Here is a 19,431-nt window from a genome sequence, read left to right on the forward strand (position 1 = left end):
CCACGACTTGCCCCGGCCTTCTATACATCTTCAAGTTATCTAAAAGCCAGATAAATATAAAATGCATGAACCTTTAAGCAAGAGGAAAATAAAATCAATTTTAGAGGATTAGTTTTATTAGAAAGTGCTCATACAGTTGCCGCTGTGGATGACATTTGTGTTTTTCTTAGACTGAGATAAGCATATGTCATAGTATAGTAGGAACAAGTGCAGTGAATCCTGTTCAGGATTTACTATTGTTATTATTATTATTATTATTATAATAATACAACACTATTGTTATTATGCATTTTTGAATTGGAATCAGGGGACACAGCAGAATTCACCCGATCTTGTTTTTGTCTGGTCACATTCACAAAAACAGTTTTTTCATCATCAGCTTTACGGACACAGAAAGACAAATTGTCCACTGGACAGGCTGCTAAACTGGACAAAGTGGTTCACATAGATTTTGCCAAACACGCATCAAAGCCGACCTGAAAGCTCGGGAAAAGGATGAATCATTCAGCAGCGGTGACACAATCTTCGTGAAGGACCATTTTTTCCCACAAGGTCTAGCAGTATAAGGCGCTCGTTCAGTCACCGTGTTGTCATCACTTGTTCATTAGATAAACAATACGTGCCAGAGAGACGGGCGGTTTCCTGTTGGAAAGTCCACTGCCAGTCCTACGTTAACTGTCATACCAGTCCAAGAAGAGGAGAGAGAAAGAACACATGACGAGGAAGAAGAGGATCCATACTCTGAAGCCAGCGTTGTTTTTGATTGCCTTGTGAAAGATAAGAAACAACATTTTATTGATTTTCCTTCAAATAGTCGACCAAAACAAAAACTGCAGAGGTTTTTCTGTGCAGTAAAACGTACCTCCCGTATATCCTCATTGCCTTCTTTCACGTTCTCTGTTGCACCCACAACCAGCTGGTGAATACTGTCTATCTCCGTTTCCTGTCACAGTAAGATCAATGATTAGTTTATGTACAAACTCCTCTTAAAAAACGAATTATTTGAAGTGAAAGGAGGAATGGCAGAGAGGGAACTTGGCTTACTTGTTGCAGGACTTTTTCAGCAAAGATCTCCTGAAGTCGCGAAATCTCGACCACCTTCCCCTCGATTTGCCTGGTGAGTGCAAAAGAAAAGTTTGATACATTTATGTCTGTGCTGTTTTCTGGTCAATCAGAGTATTAAACAATAATTTAATTTGCAAACCCCCAAATCTTTAGATCATGTTAATGTCATTTTTTTTGTTTTGTCTCACTCAGCATTTCAAACATGACCAGTCAACTGTGAAACACACCGAAAACATCTTCACATCAAACATACTCACTTCACTTCATCCACCAGGCTGTTCATCTCACTGACCAATCTCTGGTTTTCCTGCTCAAACTGGACAGAAAAACAGGACTTTAACGTCTTCATAAGTGCATAATGCACAGCAGATGTTGGATATTAATTCAGTATAACTAGTATTCTTGATACTCTGCATTAACCTGTGAAGATCTGTGGCCAATTTTGCAATGAAAAACAGCTTGCAATTTGCCACTAAATTATTTAATGTCTATAATTAGGGAAAAAAACAAAAGTTGGGACACCATCTGGATCTCCTCAGGGGACAGCTCATCCTCCACTCGGCCCTCCTCCCACACGCTGACAGAATTGCTCTGGACTTCTGAGGAACTCCTCTCTGAAGGAAGAGCAGATACAAAGCAGAAAACCAATTCAAAAGGAGATAGAAGTGAATAATCTGCAAAAATGCTGCAGAATTGCTCACTTTACTTGTCGGTGGTTTTAAAGCAATCACTAATTGTAGTGTATCTGCTGTTATACTGAACCTGCACTTCATAATATAGCTAACATTTGGTTTTAAAAATCAGAAATGTAATGTTCACCTGAACGTTTATCTTGTAATGACTTCAGGGATTAACTGTCGAGTGTATCCCTGCATGTTAAAGAACAGCCTAAAGCTCTAGTTCACACACAGTTAAGGTTACATTTATTCATATCTATTCAAAATTTACATATCCTATCCTATTTACATATTATACTTCAGCAATAGGTTTCTTCACACGTATTCATATGGTTTCTTGTTACAAATACATTGATAGACATGGCCTTTAATTTTGTTTTTGTTTTTAACACATTTCTTTCACAGTGATTAAGCATTTATGTTTTTATTGCTGATACGATTTCTGCATGTCTCCTCTGGGACATGAAGACTCTTTTCCTGCAGTGATTTCTTGAACTTTGACATTGGACGACTTCCTTCCTATCATTTAACCTCTTCTGGTCCACTTTAAAATGTTGAGATTGTTCTCAGTTGTTGACCACTTTGTCGACATGTTTTCTAAGCAGTTCTTTTTGGGAGATCCAAAATTTAAGAAAGCTTGAAATATCTGTAGATTGTCTGCAGTTTTTCTCCCGAAGTAGATAAAGTTGATCACACGTTTTTCCTTTAAAAGGCGTAAGGATAAACACTGAGGCTATCCTGATGAGTTGAAAAAATCCCGGTACAAAAAGCTCAAGGTTTTTTTCTTTTTATATACGGGATGGTACTTTTATTAATGAATGTTAAACCCTTAAACTCCAAAATAGACCAGGCCGGGGGCTATGGTCAACAAGACGACATCAGGATCCAGCAACGAGGGAAAAAAACAAAAAAACACCTTGGGGAACATTTGAGCTTTTACCAACACAATGATCTAAACGTTAACAGAAAGTACCAGGTTACTGGTGTTGTTCATCAGGAGTCCAGACCAGAATTTCTAAGAGAAGCTGAAGAGCAGACGGTGGTGGGAGCTTTGCACTCGGGGAGGCCTGAGGATTGTCTAAGAACAAGAGTGGTCCAAAATCTCAGAGGACACATGCAGAGAAAAATACAATAAAATATTTACGAACCAATTCATTTCTGCCACTGCAAATAAAGACTTTGCCACTGACGCTATGCATTTCTCTTTTTTGTCAATCGTTTATGCAATGTCTATGCTCCTATTTTTTTTTGTACATTTAACCAATTAAAAAAAATATTTTTTTTTTACTTGTATTGCAGTTTTATGCAGTTTTAACTGCTTTGATAGCTCTCCTTCTAATTTCTGCATAGATTTGTTTTGAGTTTAGCTTTTTATGTAAAGCATTTTTGGTGGAAAAGTTCAAATCTGCTGTAAAACATCAACAAAAATCCAAGTGCCAATTATGGAATAAAGATAGTAAAATAAAAAACATTATTAAACCAGCTAATTCAGCAAAACAATAAAGCATGGCAGCTTAAATGACTTTTAGTGTCTTTATAGAAACTGAGTCCTAATTCTCAGAACTCACTTACCAGAACTTTCCTCCTTAACAATTTTCTCCTCTGTGGGCTCCACTTCGACTTTTTTCTCCACACGACTGGGGTGCTCGGGCACAAGTCTTGATCTAAAACCACAAAACACAGCGTAATATGAATCATGTGCATTTTTCACCTGCCTCAACAACTGTAGGGTGAAGAAGTGTGATCGTATAGGAATGAGTTATGCAGACACTCACAGCCTCTTCTTGTCCACCATCCTCTTCACTCTAATTGCTCTTTGCTCAGAATAAATTTTGCATACTCCTTAAAATAGATTGAAAAGAGAAACAGTGATGGATTTCAGATGAATCGTGAGACAGTTGAAGAAAAATGGATTGCGATAAAAATAGTCCGGAGGATTTGGTAATGAGGGGTCTGAACAACAGTTACAGAAACGCACCTCTCAGATACATCTCAATAAGGTCCAGCACCGCTCCCCTGTGCTCCTTAATCTGCACTGGCGCCGCCTGCTTCTCCACTGGTGACAATAGTACATTTACTCGTGATTAACAGTTCACTGGCACAAATGACAACAATGTTCAGAGCTGTACAAAGAAATGTGAAGGAGCATCTGTGAACATCACAGTTTTGTTTTAATGTTTAATAGCATTTAAGGCCATATGTTCCACGTATGAGCACACACCTTCACTGCGTAGCTGCTTGATGGCTTCAGAACAGGTTCTCATGAAGATCTGAGCGTCCTGGTCTATCTGGTCTCGCTCACTGTCCGTCATGCGGGTAAGATCTGATGAAATAAGACTGAAAAACACAGGAAACTGTAAACAAAACAGAGAAAGTATAAAAGGAAAAAATATAAATAACTTCAGTGTGTGAAGTTAAAGACTTGATGACAGACTACTTCCATTTCCCTCATAGGGGAAAAGTTTCAACCATTTTTTCTGTACTCCTGATGTCCGTCATCACCCTGAGCAGAGACCGACACCGAGCAGACAGCTGGGAAAGTTCTGTCCGGGTTTCATGATATGTCGAACTGATAGACTTGCTAGCACAACGAGCAAAGGAAGAATTTCAGAATCATCTTAGCTGCTACTTGTTACATATGGGCTACTTGAGAGAATTAGGAGCCAGATGTATAAACAATGTGTATACAGCAAAAACCTGCACGTGCAGCTTTTTGTGCATTTTTTCCCACACACAAAGTGCCATTTATAGAGGAAAAATGGGCAGTGAAAAAGTTTGCACCTCAGGCATTGTTTAACGGTGCATACACATGCTCTTCTTTTTTACGCATTTTGTGCTTTTATTACTTTTTGTTTAAAGTGGTTTGTTTCAGTAAACCATTAGATAATGGACATGCAACTTCAGCTGCGTGTTAACATTCGTGTGCATAAATGACCGCTCTGGTGGTGTTGGAAGGTCTGGCCAACGTGCAAGAGAAGAACAAGTACTGTGAGCCGTTGTGATTTTCTGGCAGCAGGTCACAGTTGACTTACGCTGCTTTAAGCTTCCCGGAGCTGCTTTGGGGTCTCATTTGGATGTGATACAAACCACGTTTTCACAAGCACATGATTCATTAGAGGAATGCATTCATGGACCTTTATAAAACACAAACATGTGCAATGCTTTATGAATCTGGTGTACAGAAGGCACACATTTGCCCCTATGAGCAAAGGAACAGTTTGGGTCACAAAACTTGACAGTGTTGTGCATCTTGGCCTGGATCAATTCTAAACTGCAGGCTTTCTTACTGTAAATTATATACCTGGAGGGTTTTAAGACTGCTAATTTAAAGACGGAGTACAAGTTATCATATAGATTTTCGGCCTCTTGGATTTTGGTTCCACAATTAAAAAAAACAGGCTAAGGGAGAATGAAAACAAACTAAAACAAGTCTATTTAAACATGTCTTTTTTTAACAGATTTTTAACTGATAATTCAATTTGTTTTAACCAGTGAAAAAATGAATTGCCTTAAAACTCCAGCAGAGGGCGCCCCCTACCACCCAATACCAGAGTGACACTGCACCCCTCTGACCTATTGTACATTGTGCTTCGGAAGAAGCAGCAAAATACAATCTTGGTTTACATTTCTAACGTGACGGGAACAGAGAAGCAAAATATTAGCATTGTGGATTGTAGTGTTGAAAGTGTTAATTATGTTAATTGGATGCAGACTGAAAGTGTTGAGTCTTATCGATGGGGTTATATGTATAAAGTTACACCGTTTCACATTCATAAATAATGTTTATTTTCTTATTTAACATTCTATTCAGTTTTAAGGCACCACCAACAACTTTTTGTGTGACCAATTTTAGCTACACCAAATGTGTCTAGCGTTGTCTTCTCTCCCTGGTATACACTGCATACATTTTGGTTGTTGCAGATCAAAGATAACAAATGAATTGTGGCCATATCTTCTACCATAGCACAAAACTGGTATTCCTAAATTGTGCAGCATGAGGAGTTCAATGACGGTCAACTCAAAAGGGTTTGTGACTAAATATCAAATATTATAATAAGATCGTTTTCTGACAGTGTCAGAAATTCAATGATTTTAATCAGATTTTACTGATTTTACTGACCAGCCAATTAAAATTCAGCATGAAATTACATATTAATTAACGCAACCAATCCAAAGCAAAAATAACATGCAAAACCTAAACTAAAACTAGCTTTATGGGACTCGCATATTACTGAAGTTCAGCCTCTGTTCTTGTTTTGCTTATTGTTCAGTGCTGATGACGTCCCTCTTCATATGCCGTACCCTACGATTCAGGACATCTCGATATAGTGATCTCGTCTTAGCTTCACACTGTCCGTTAGGATGATAGTAGTACAGTGAGAGGTGTAATACTTTTACACGACTGTTGAAATCTTGCAAGGAAGAGTTGACAACTTTCACACAAAATGAAGAATTTCTTTTTCACCCAATAAATCTCACTGCACTCAAACCTCTCACATTTATATCACTTTGTCAATGTAATTTGTCGAGAATTTCTGAGCACGTCTAATAATACTTAGGTTACTCAAAACAGCCACGTTTAAAAGAAAAAAGAAAACAAAAAAATACACAGAGCCCTTCAGCCGAGGAAAGTCTGGATTAATCCCTTGGTGTGATTTGTTCTCCACTTGGTTGCAGCTCAATTATTCCAGACAATTAGACTGGAGTCTGCCTCAGCAGACCACCCTACTTGCTGCTGACCTTATGCCAGCAGCCTCCCCTGCAGCAGACAGACAGACCCGCTCACACACACACACACACACACACAAGACATAATTTAAAGTCCCATCTAATAAGTCTGACTCCTGACCTTCTCTGACTTTTGTCAAAATGCTCATCCCGTCATTACGCCATCTACAGGCTTTAAGGGTTTTGTTGCTATTCTTGTCTCCTGTTGTTGATGACCGTGATTGTTTGGAGATTCTTACCTTCCAGCGCTCACATAATCTTTTCGGTGCTGTAGCAGAAAGTCTTTAAGCTTGGTGATGTTCGTGATCTGCCAATATAAAGTGAGAAGACGCATCAATTAAGGATTTTCATGTCACTGAGTCTTTTTGAATGTCATACCCTTAAACTTCTTTTTCAATTAAGTTAGGTACTAGGCACTATGTACATGTAAATAATGTATCTGCTAAATTCAGCCATAGACAGAGAAAATGCATCATTTGATACATATTGGATGTGACAGGTAACCAAGATTCCATCTATTTCAGCGAATTCTTAATATTTACTCAGGGCAATTCATCAGCTCCTGGACGTACAGGACTCAAACCAGCAATTTCCCCTCAAGAAACGGCTTTCATAAATAAAATTATGAGCTGCTGCATGCAGAGCACTGACAGAGCGATCTTGAATAGACTTTAAATTCTGATCTGTTACTATTTATCACAGAGAAAATGTCCACGTTTATGTGTGCAAAAGGAAACCAGAGGAAACCTGGTTCGATCCAATATTTGCTGTTGTAATTTGGTCAAATATTAAAAAAGACAGAATTGCTTTCCTGTCCGCAGAGCCTTGCTGGCAAGGTACAAGTGGGTCTGAATGCACACAGCAGGCCCTGTTAAATCCTGGAGATGACAAACGCTGGATTGAAATATGACACAATGAGTTTGACTGTGACAGCGACCTCCGAACATGGGGGATTAATTGGATAGCATAACGGCGCTGTCTTCAGCCTTCAGTCTTCCCACTCTAACAGCCTCAATTATCAAATTGCCCCGGCTGTAAGAAGTAACCAGGCACCAGCCGTCTAATAGCGTCTCTAAACACGCAATCTTCACATCAGGGCGACTCGAAGCAGTTTTGTTTCAGCTGACGTCTGAAAAATGAAAAAATAAATAAAATAATAATAGGATAATTTGTTATTCCCAATTATGACTGAAATACTTAAAGACGCACAGAGTTAACAAATACTTTAGAAACTTAGAATCCCATTTAGAAATACAGAGCTGTTTATTTGCGAAGATAAATAACTGAGTGACACAAACGCAGACAAGGCAGGCCGACTTTTGTAATGATATAATTACTTGGGGTCAAGGGTTAATTGTGGTTCAGCGCAATTGAACTTGGAGGGGTCGTGATGGTTGTGGAGGGTCAAGGAGAACAAACCTGTTCTTGTGGTTCAAAGTATTTTAAAACACTGTCACGGTTACGCAACCTTTCTCAGTAACTTTTGATTAATGCGTGCTGAAAGCATCAAAGAGCTGAGCTCATGTTTAATCATTTACAGTCTCGGGACAAGTTTTGCTGAAATGTTAAGATTAAATATTTGTTGCAATGTGGTGCTAAAATAAGCAAACTAAAAACATTTGAAATGTGTGCAAACTTTCAGGTTTCCTTTAAACTTACTGACATTAAGCCTGAATGACACTTTTCAACATGACAGCAGGCTCTGGCGTGGTTGCACAAAAAGCTGTACAGTCTTTTTGCATGATGACACGAAGAGGCCACAGGTCAGGCCTTGTAGTGCCAGACCAGCAGCAGCATGATTATCTTTGCCATTAACTATTTATTTCAGCAGAACCGGCTCAAGTGGTCAAACGGTTATTTATAAAGAATGCAGCGATGGTAACATGTATTTGAGCTCCACTAATGATCTTCGGCTGCCACATGACGGAGAGTATAAACTCTTACATGTCATGAATAATTTATCTGTGGTTTCTGCTTGAAATCAGAACTCGGTTTCAACTTTTTGTTCTGAGTATATATGACTCCAAGGTGCAGTTCCCGGTACTGCACCTTTCTGACCAGCAGGCAGTGCTAAATCCTCACCACTGGAACTTGCTGAATCAGAAAACAAACAAATAAGTGCAGACCGTGTGTGTTTGTGTGCGTGTGTGTGTTGTGTGGGTCCAGGGGAGTGTCGAGCCTGCTGCTCTGGGGGTTGAGCTGTCTCCAGTGTGTATACACTGGAGCTCAGATTCCCAGCACAACCTCAAGGGTTTGCAGGGGGTCAGAGGGATCAATTGCTCTTGTAACTTAAGACCTTAAAGAGCAAGTAATTCCTCAACAATGAGGAAGGGGGTGGCCTTGTGCATGCGGCTCGCCATGCATGTGTGCGCGTAAGGATGTGTAAGCATGTGTGTTTGTGTATATATACACCCAGCCGGCATAGGTGTGTGTGAGGCAAAGCTCGCAGCGGAGGCAGGAGGAGACAGTCTGCCGGGCTATATCTAATCTCGTCATCATCAAAAGACCCCCACTTTACCTCCTCACTTTCTCCTTCCCCCTGCTTCCCTCCAGCCCTGACTGAGCCCAAACAAACCATCAGGGGGGATTATTATGAGGAAGAAAAGAGAAAAGGCTTAGCTTGCAGATTTCTTAAGAGCTTGGATGGCTCTTTGCTTTGCTAAATCCAGGTAACTGACAGAATTTGATGATGACTGCGCTGCTTTGGTTTAACTCCCTGACTGAGGGTCCTGACCGTGGGCTATCCATGCTGACGCCATGCCATGTTGTGTTTAAACATACGGGGTCTGATACAGAGAGGAAGCTTCAGTGGAGAAGACCAAGCCACATGTTGACTTTATTATCATGTTTATGTCTGACTCGCTAATGGGCTGAGTTTGTCCCCTCAACTCTATTCAGTTTGAACGCTCTACTCTGTTTGTCAAACAAACAAAAAGCAATCAAGCAAAGCCTTAAGGAATATTTACATGCAGGATATTGTTTTGGATATATCCTAAAGTTGTATTAACAATCCCGTTCAAAGATGTGGTACACTGCACTTGCATACATCTCGCTATAAAGTTCACGTTTGATCATGCAGGTCAGATCAAGCATGGATACAAATGTTAACCAAACATTTTTAGTGTAATGGGAAGTCTGACTCATGCATTACGAATTTAGCAACACTGGGGGACTATCAATGAATGCAGTGTGTCCCGCAAAGAGCAAAAAGCTGAAGCTCCTACAGACTGCCGTTGTGCTGAATAAACGTGTCACAGTTTTTCCCCCTTCTCAACCAACTCAAAGTAATTAATGAACTAGCATATCTTTGTCAGTCACAGCCTGCAAATATTCTGCTGCCAGAACTCAGTGAGATGGGCCGAGCTGGTGACATCACCACTGAGAGAGTTCTTGTGGTCGGTTTTGGACATAATGTCAATGGAAACTTGATCTCTGCAATCTGAAACAATCACCTTTCAACAATCAATTTCATGTGAAACAGATGGAAAGGCTGGAGCTGTCAGATGCAAACTAATGAAAAACTTAGTCATCGCAGGTCACCAATATGAATGATAAACACTGCGTCAACACTGGCTCTGTGTAAAGACGCAGCGAGTGATGAGTTAGGATTGAAGTCAGTTAGGATAAAAAGAAAAAAAAACATGCGTCAGAGGTGTTCCAACACAACGATCATCATAATCAAATAATGGGGAAGTTCTGTCAAAAAAAAGTCAAAACTCTCTGTTACACATTCACAATGTTAATAACAGTCCCTCCATCACAGATTTCTCTTTAAAAGATTTCACAGCTTTTAGGAAAATCCCTTCACAACGTATCATGATTTTAGACAGGTTCTTTGAATTTGTTTGTTGTGTTTTCAGCATCACCCCCTTCAGACGCAATTTTAAAAAATGCATTAAACCCAAAAATGAACTATGTAGTATGACAGGATGGTAATTGAAAGTGTAGAAAAAAAAAAAACATTGGTACTAAAACAGAAATATTTTTTTCAACCACTGTTGTTCAGCAAACACTGCTGATACTAATGGCCATAATAAATACGTAATGAAATGGATATTTAAACAGACAAACAAACAAAAAAAGACTAAAGTTTTGAAATAAATGTCTACAAATTATAACATGTATAAGAGCAAAAAGATTTCATGATGTTTAATAATGACTTTATAACAATAAACAATGCTATACGTTTTATAAAAAGCTCAAAGAGACGTAAACGCTTTTGTTCTGAAAAGAAAACCTCTCATTGCTGCCATAAAGATGTGAAAAGTCGAAAATAACCTGAATCATTCAAATAAAACCACATAAACTGAGAACGTTTTTGTAGCCTCGGAAAATAATATTTGAAAAATTTGTACCTCAACGGCTACAAACAAGCCGCTCAGTTGACCTATTCTAATTGAAATGCCCTCAAAAACAGAATATGAATAGTGACCACAACTAGAAAATCCTGAATAATATACAGTACATTGTTCTGAACAAAGCATTATTGGCTTCAGTTTCATTTCACACGTTCAGCATCAATGAGTCATTTCAATATGAAAGTTTAAGTTCACTCTAGAGTTCAGTCTAAACTCTTTAAATCCATCATCTGTGCAAACAGATGATTTCACATCTGTTGTATTTCTGTTGTGGTTAAGGCTCTTTATTTTTAAAACTCGGGCTCAAGAATGCAGCCAGCTGTTATTTGAATTTTTAAGGTTTCTGGGATTGTAAATCACAATAACTAAAATTTGTCAAATCGCAAAGCCTTTTAATATTTTTTTCAAAGTGCCAACAGCTGTAGCTTCCGTCTTGCTACACGTTTAAATATTTAACGTTCCTCTACTGAGCTTGACACTTTTTTTTAAAGTTAAACAGCTAAGTCTGCAGTATTTAGAGTCCAACGAATTACTTACAACCTAAGATATATTTGTATTTGTGTGTAAATGTGGGTTCTGCTGTCAAGACTGGCTGAAAATTCAATTTGACTGGCTTTCATGGGAAAACACCACTGAGATCATGTCCACTGGTAAAGAGACCATTAAGCAGTGTTCATCCCAGGGTGATCCCTGCAAACCGTCCAGTACAGACCTGACTTGTGAACAACATGTCAGCAGGGTTTACCTAACAAAGTCTCCTGTAATGCATTAAGAAAAGAAAATGACAAAAAAAAAAAGATAAATTATGCACATAAATGTCATTGCTGTGTCATCTGCTGCTCTTTACATAAACGATTAAACTTCAAATAAGTATAAAAACAAGAAGAAATTAAAATAAAAAGTGATTTATCCACTCCAATTTAATGTGAGCTGCAATACCTTTTTAGAGGATGATAAAATTATACTACAAAGTTTGGAGCTTAACTTGTAATCTGCGTGGTTATTAATGGTCTTTAACAGCGCAATGCGATTCATTCATCAAACATTTTAATTTTGTGTTCACACGCATTTCTAAAGAGTGGATTAACTTTAAAATATCTCAACCATAGATGTTTTTAAAAAAAGAAAAAGACTCAATCATGACTCTGAAAAAAAAATCTTAAATAACTTAAATAACTGAAAATCAAGCTAAATGTTTTGAAAATATAGTATACTATTTCAATGTTAAGTTTTCACAGGAAAGAGCCCTACTAATAACACAACATACTTTTAAGAGCTGGCTGATGGCCGCACTTTTCCGCGTTTCAAAGAAAACACTGTGAAAAGGAGCCAGTTTTGAAATACCAATACTGAAGGCTCAGTGGGGAGCCAAGCACTATTTTCTACACCCAATTTAACAATTTTAGAGTGACCTCCTCCATTTAAACTCGAGAAGGGCAGCATGCTGAGGGAAGTGATGAGGTGAGCAGTGAAATGGAGATCAGAGAGCCCCAAACCAGCCCCTATGAGGCAAAAGATTCCCCTGACCAAACCCTGTCCTGCAAACACTAGCCCTCTTATTAGTCAATGAAAACTTTTTTTTCTTCCATTTGCTTTGAAAGAGGTTACATTTCCTTTCTCGCTGTGCTGATCTTTGAGTGGAAAAAAAAAATCTCATAACACCACTGTGTATTTGTCAACTTTGATGTTTTCTTTCTATTTTTGTGAAGCTTCAATGGGAACATGGGAAGGAGAGTTAGTGAGAGAGTTATGCATGTCTTGAAGGGTACCCACATCTGTTGTGCATTAGGTGCCGGCCGTCAACATTGTTACTGGGGACCTAATTTAATATTTTCTCTGTTTTGATCTTCCACCTTTAATCACTGGCTCTTGGGAGGATCGGCTTTCCCCAGAAATTGTTTGAGAGCCGAAAGAAAATGTTATTGCAGCATGTTTATGGAATCATACATGGGAAGAGGCGACTCAGGCAAAAAAATGCTGCAGATGTCAGGCTGTATAAAGAAGAATCGATAGAGGAGTTGGGGGAGATGTGGATGAAAACCGCAACATAACTTTAAGCAGTCAGGACATTCCAGACTTGCAATTTCAATTTCTACCAAAACTTTGCACTGAGATGGCCTGAGATGATATCTTCAATGTGAAGGAGACAGCAGGAGGGGGAAAAGGAGTGCACAAGGCTGGCACCACAGGATAGGTTTTGGTTTCTTCTGAATCAGCAGCTGTTTTATTCCACTACCCTTTCTAATATCAACCTAGACCAAAACAAAAACTTCAGCTGTAAAGTTTTATGCTTCAGTGCGATAGTTGGAGCCATCAGGTTAGAGCCTTCTTTCTTAAAAGGAAAGTCACTCTTAAGGATGCCTTTGAAGAGATTCGTGATATTCCTGTCAGGCAATTCATTTAAAAATGCAACCTACATTCAAAATTTGGTTAATCTCTCTCATTACAATTCGTCAGCATTTAATGCAGTATACATTCACAGTTGGGGAGCTGCACACAGTTTTTCACACACCGTTTTTGCATTTTTATAAAATAGCGAAAGTGTATAATGACATGTACTGTGGTTCATCTGAGGTTGTATTTATCTAATTCTAAGATCTAGTACGGATTTAACTATTTTTTTTCTCTAAATGTAACATCCTGATATGACGTGAAAGAGGGTTAACCTTCTTTTCAGGGTCATAGGAAGCTGTGATGCAGTGACTTTTAGTCATTTTGAAGTTGTTCTGGTACAAAACCTCACTGGTACTGACAAAAATTGCATTATTGTCTCTGCAACCTCTGATCATTCTTATGAGCAAAATTCAATACTATCTTGTAAATTCCTTTTTTTTTAGCCACCAGATAAACTGTTGGATAGAGCAAGTGTTTTAGCATTAGCATTATTTAAGGTATAATTAATTTGGTCTGGGAAGTCCCACCTGACATGCTCATTATGCAAGGCTGTAGTTTTCAGAATACTGATAAAAATGACACAAGCAATTCAAGAGCCATCACACAATAGAGCACATTTATCAACTTCATCAACTCAAAGGGGAAGAGGGACGAACCGTAGCAGCAAACAGTGGCGTTTATTTTTCAGTTCCTCCAAGAAAACTAGCCTCACAAAGTGTAGAGTCCATTGTCCAGGATAATATTTCATGTCATCTAAAAGACATACAGGCATTCAGCTTTACGACAGAGATTTGGACCCCCTAAATGTGTTCAAATGTCAAAATATGTATTTTACATACAGCTAGCTTAAACAGGCAATAAGGAGAGAATCTGTTAACAAATTCCATCAGTGTTTTCATTGCACATTTTGAAAAAGAAAACAAAAAATCCTTAATTGAGCATAAGAAAAGTTTTATGCTTGCTCTAAACATTTTTCCACAAAGAAGAACCTCTTTAGTTAAATGGTAGAAGTTCAAGTAAATACTATGAATACTTTCTGGTATAACGAACTTTAAGCTGACTTCAGTGATCATGTTAACAATGAGTTGTTTATGCTGTTTATGCTAAACATGGGAAAAATATATGCCTGTTTTGCTTTTAATCTGTTTAAGATGACAACATATCTAATTATAAAATAATCCTGGACAACACCCCCCCCCCCCTCAAAAATGCCCGCTCTTACTGTTTTGTTTGTTCCTTCTGTCTTCAGGTGTTGTTTCTTGTAAATTTCACTGTAGTTTAAAGCACTACCTTTGGATAAAATGATGCAACCTGATTTAATTAACCTGAGATCATGTATCTAATCAGACGTGTGTCTGATGAACACGTCTGATTAGCAAAATCAACTTGACTCTTCAAATATTACATCTCAACATTTTCCCAAAACTGATCATGGTGCCATTAACTAGATCCACTCCTTCTGACAAGTTTATTTTTGGTCACTTTGAGAATATTGCTCTAAGATGCATATACTTTCCATTTAGGTTTGAGGTGTTAGTCTCCAGATCTACCACCTTTTTGAATATAGACTGAAGACCAATAATACTAAAAAGCGATGGCCATGCGTCAAACTAAAAGCTTGCAAGCATTACCGTAGTTAACAAATGAGTAGGTGACATCATGATGGCTACATCTCTTTCTTATGTACAGTCTGTAGTTGAAATGATGATCGGATCAACATGTGAAGTACTATACTGACAAAATTCAACAGAAGATAATGAATTTCCTTTACAAAAATATCAGGTCTTTGAAACTAAGTATTCATCAACATCAATTTAAATTAAAAGCTGCAAGCAGCGATGAACGGGCCCTCGCACCCTTGTGCACGTTCAGGCGTGCTGCAGTGGAAGCGCTTGTATGACTTGCATGTAGATGTCATTTAGCAAATGACACCACCCACGACTCTCTATATCAAACCATTCAAAAGTTATGGCAGAAAGTAGGAACTATCAAATATGGACCAATCAGATGAAGGGGGGGGCCGCGCTTTTTGGCGTCTATCGTCACCACGGCAACGCTTTTGACTGAGAAAAGTAATGCCCATCGTCGCAGGATCGAGATGCACATTTTGATGTATAATACACCTGGATGCACGTTACGGTTCGGGCCGCATTAACTGCTGAAGGAATGGCATAAATTGCGCCAAAATTACACGATTAATTCAAAATGGCAGACTTCCTGTTCGGTTTCGGCCATGGCACCAAGAGACTTTTCTTTAAGTTGCGACATGATACAGGTGTGATTCCGATTTTCGTGCATTTGTACCTCAAACCGTATTGTGGGGCTTGAGGCATAAAGTTTTCTAGGGGGCGCTGTTGAACCATTAGGCCACGCCCATTAATGCAAACCATGAAATATCACATTTTTCACCAGGCCTGGCTTGCGTGCAAAATTTGGTGACTTTTGGGGCACGTTTAGGGGGGCAAAAAGGCCCTCATTTCGTCGGAAGAAGGAAAAAAAAAACAAGGATAAGGAAAATACCTACAGAAACAATAGGGCATTCGCACTGTAAGTGCTCGGGCCCTAATTATCTAATTAGAGGTAAACATACTGCAGCCTGGTGGTGACAGAGTTTCGAAATTCATGTAGGGCTAAATGTCTGACTGCAAAATTAAATTTTTGAAAAAATTATTTAGAATTTTTCCTCAATCATTACATAATACATTGAAAGTATTCATTCATTCAATCAATCATGTTTTTGGTTTGATCTATCTATTTATCTCTCTAGCTATAAACACACAGGAATTAAAAAATTGCAGATATACCAGACTGTTTTGAACATGAAAGGCAGGGCAAAAGACAATGTAGTCTTGTCTGAAACAAACTGCCAAACTAATTTTATTCTTTAACATTCAAGTTTAACAACAATATTATGATTTTATGGAATGAATGATATAACATCACTGGCACCATGCCAAGTAGGTCTAGAGAGGATTCATAAACGCTATTCATTACATATGATGCTAGTCTGTCAAAGAACTGTGTGCTTGATATATGTACAGAAGTCAACAGTTGGCATGGATTAAAACATTGAATCAAAGTTGTCCCAAGACTAAAACGCATATTGTTAAAAACAATACATGCAAGTGTGTTTTTGATCCACTTTAAATGTAGACGACTTTACCTGCTACAAGGGGCAACATGAGGTTAATTGTAAAAACCTACATAGTAACTATAATCCAACACTTGATGTAAAAGCATTTCTCTGTAATAACAGGAATCTACAAACTCATGCATGTTTGCTGGTGAGGACTTTGTGCAGAGCAGATCAGCGTTTATTCCGAATCAGAGATCAGGTTGTTTCCCTGTTGCCCTTCATTGGGAATAAAATTAATGTCGGAGTCACTGAAATTATATATATATATATATACATATATGGGTCAAAGACGTATAAGGCCTTTGAGTAGCCCATTTTTAAAATACTTAAAATAAAGATATTTTTGGCCATTTTCCAAACATTTGAAATGTAGTGTACACATACATGTATGTGAAAACTTCAAACAAAGGTATTTTAGTGTTTTTAAACCTTTAAACCGTCATTTGGGGCGACCATTTATCTCAAAATTAATAGATTTCCATAACAAAATTTATATTTTAATAAGTATCAGTAATTAAATTAACTGTTCAAGAAAGATAGATACATTTTTCCTTTCATTTTTTGAAAACCATTTTTAAATACATTCTATCCATAATGGCAGTGTCACCCTCTAACTTACTCTAAAATTCATAAAACTGATTTAAAATGTGTACAAGGTGTATCCACTTATGCATGCTATACCAATAATTTATATTTGAACCAAAACTGATAGACATTCAATTTTGAATTTGATACAGAATTGCCATTTGTTGGTTACCCCACATGACAGGTGGTCACCCCACATGATGCTTTCAAGTTTAATCAAATATAACAGGCTAACAGTTAGCTATATGATCTAAGCTAGCTACTTCTCACCACATATCACTAACAAATTTACCTTCAAAATATAGATTTGCAAATAAAACGAATTATTTACAGTTTTAGGGTGGTCACCCCACATGATATCAAAATGTGACGTATACACTGCAGCAGTTAGAAAGAGGATTTATTTGTAAAGGAGAGAGAGACTACTGACCTGCAGGTTGTCTCTCTGGGACCCTCAATGAGTAACTGGCTGATGTAACATCCTCTTTGAGATGACAGTCAATATAAAAGTCCCTCAATTGTATTTTTTTCATGGTCACCCCAGATGATAATTCAGACAATGAACACATTCGGACAAGATTAGTTTGTGTATTATGATTGAAATGTGTGTACAAATGTTCCATAACTTTGTCAATAAATCTAAAACGAGTTGGAAAGTATGCCCAATAGGGCAAGCATTATTTTTAAATTGTTTTAATGTGATTTAAAACCAGTTGTCCAAACAGAAGTCAAGGCCGGACGGTCACCCCACATGATGTTTTCACACTTCAGATGGCAGAAAATGACCAATAACCAACATGTTTAAATAAAATAAGAGTGGGCACATGTAGAAGGAACGTATTAGACATACATGTTATATTTTTTATTCATTTTTATGTTTATTATTAGGTAAAAAGTTCCATCGGACAGAAAAAGTAAGCGTCACGTCTTTGACCCATATACACAGAGGTGTCAAGTAACAAAGTACAAATACTTCGTTACCTTACTTAAGTAGAAATTTTGGTTATCTATACTTCACTGGAGTAATTCTTTTTCAGACGACTTTTTACTTTTACTCCTTACATTTTCACGCAATTATCTGTAATTTTTACTCCTTACATTTTAAAAACAGCCTCGTTACTCTATTTCATTTGGGCCTTTAAAAAAAAACTATCCAGTTAAATTGCTCCATCCGGATAGAGTGAATTTGGTTGTGGTTGTTTCAGATGTTCTTGTCCAGTTTTGTTCTTACATCCGTTCCCTCAGATTCCTGCAACTAAACTTGGATGTACATTCCAATAAAGGTTAGGATAATTGATAACATGCCTCTGAAGTTTGACTTTTTGCACCATTACAATACTTATAGGCAACAAGTCATCATATCTTCTGCTCTCTGAAACACATGTTAATGCTCAATAGTACACATATATGGTTCTTTAAAATATTTGCATTATACTAAGATACATTCATTTTCAATGGCTTTTGTCCTTAATGGCTTTTTTCCCCCTTACATTACTTTTACTTTTATACTTTAACTTAAAGTATACTTAAAGTTTAAGTAGTTTTGAAACCAGTACTTTTATACTTTTACTTGAGTAAAAAACTTGAGTTGATACTTCAACTTCTACAGGAGTATTTTTAAACTCTAGTATCTATACTTCTACCTGAGTAATGAATGTGAATACTTTTGACACCTCTGTTAAAGACCATTGAGCTCGAGCTGCATTCACTAGTTTTAATCGGCAAGAATCCACTATGAACAGCTAATACCGACCTCAAAATGCCTTCCTCTTTGGTAAGTTTAGTCTTAAAGCTGTAAACGCAAGTTTCCCCTCTGAACTTAGGTTTTTAGATTTTATATTGCCGTTAAATTTAAAAATAAGTAAAAAATAAATCAGTTCATCAAGACGCTAGCGCGGTTAGCCGTAGCTAGCTCCGGCATTAAAACTCACCACTTCTTTCGCTCTCTGCGAGAAGCCGCTCTTCGTTCTGCTTCTCTTGAAAATCTCATCTTTGGTAGATTCAAAGCCTATTCCTATGGCCTTGTTTCTGGTCTTCACCGTCTTAACGCTGGCTTTGAAAAGTAGAGTTATATCCACAGCCATGTCTGCGCGCAGGTCGCTCCTGTAAACAAACCGACACGTCATCAGCAGCTGCGTCATCACGCTGCGACCGCTGTCCCCGACACAAAGGAAAAGCCTCAGATTTTACCTTAAGGTCTTAATAGTTTTTACTTAATGCAGTATTTACATCCTGCAACTTTCACACCCTATTAGTCAGCTGGTGGTTGCTCTGTCCACGTCTGCACACTTACTTTTTAAATATCTTAAATAGTATGAGTTATGGGTTAAAGTCTTAAGTGGAAATCTTTACCTGTTCTTTTATCATTGTGAACAGTATTAATTCCAGATGCTAAATTTTTGTACTGTTTTAGACAGTGACAGGCTGAATGCACACTCCTCATGTAATCACTGTACATGTGTGTCTGTCCCAGACAAATGCCTCTACC

General features: G+C 37.9%; 1 protein-coding gene across 1 annotated transcript; it reads right to left on the reverse strand.

The window, feature by feature from the left end:
- Positions 1-94: 94 nt before the first annotated feature.
- Positions 95-19,069, reverse strand: stx18 (syntaxin 18). Its single transcript, XM_061727772.1, has 11 exons — positions 18,875-19,069; positions 6,710-6,777; positions 3,964-4,079; positions 3,721-3,798; positions 3,518-3,584; positions 3,315-3,406; positions 1,588-1,679; positions 1,323-1,381; positions 1,045-1,114; positions 863-943; positions 95-767 (listed from the first exon to the last, which is right to left on the reverse strand). Exons 1-11 carry the CDS (start codon positions 19,067-19,069, stop codon positions 672-674), a joined length of 1,014 nt encoding a protein of 337 aa, XP_061583756.1. The 3' UTR covers positions 95-671.
- Between the last annotated feature and the right edge of the window lie 362 nt (positions 19,070-19,431).

This window comes from Cololabis saira, chromosome 8 (genome assembly GCF_033807715.1).
Source record: "Cololabis saira isolate AMF1-May2022 chromosome 8, fColSai1.1, whole genome shotgun sequence".
Taxonomy (NCBI): Eukaryota; Metazoa; Chordata; class Actinopteri; order Beloniformes; family Belonidae; genus Cololabis; species Cololabis saira.

Bases quoted from the DNA above. Each gene is read 5' to 3' on its own strand.
- stx18 (XM_061727772.1), bottom strand. From the start codon at position 19,069: ATGACGTGTCGGTTTGTTTACAGGAGCGACCTGCGCGCAGACATGGCT. The intron at 3,585-3,720 runs GTGCGTTTCTGT...ATCTATTTTAAG, and splicing joins TATTGAGATGTATCTGAGAG to GAGTATGCAAAATTTATTCT. The intron at 3,407-3,517 runs GTGAGTGTCTGC...TTGTGGTTTTAG, and splicing joins ATGGTGGACAAGAAGAGGCT to ATCAAGACTTGTGCCCGAGC.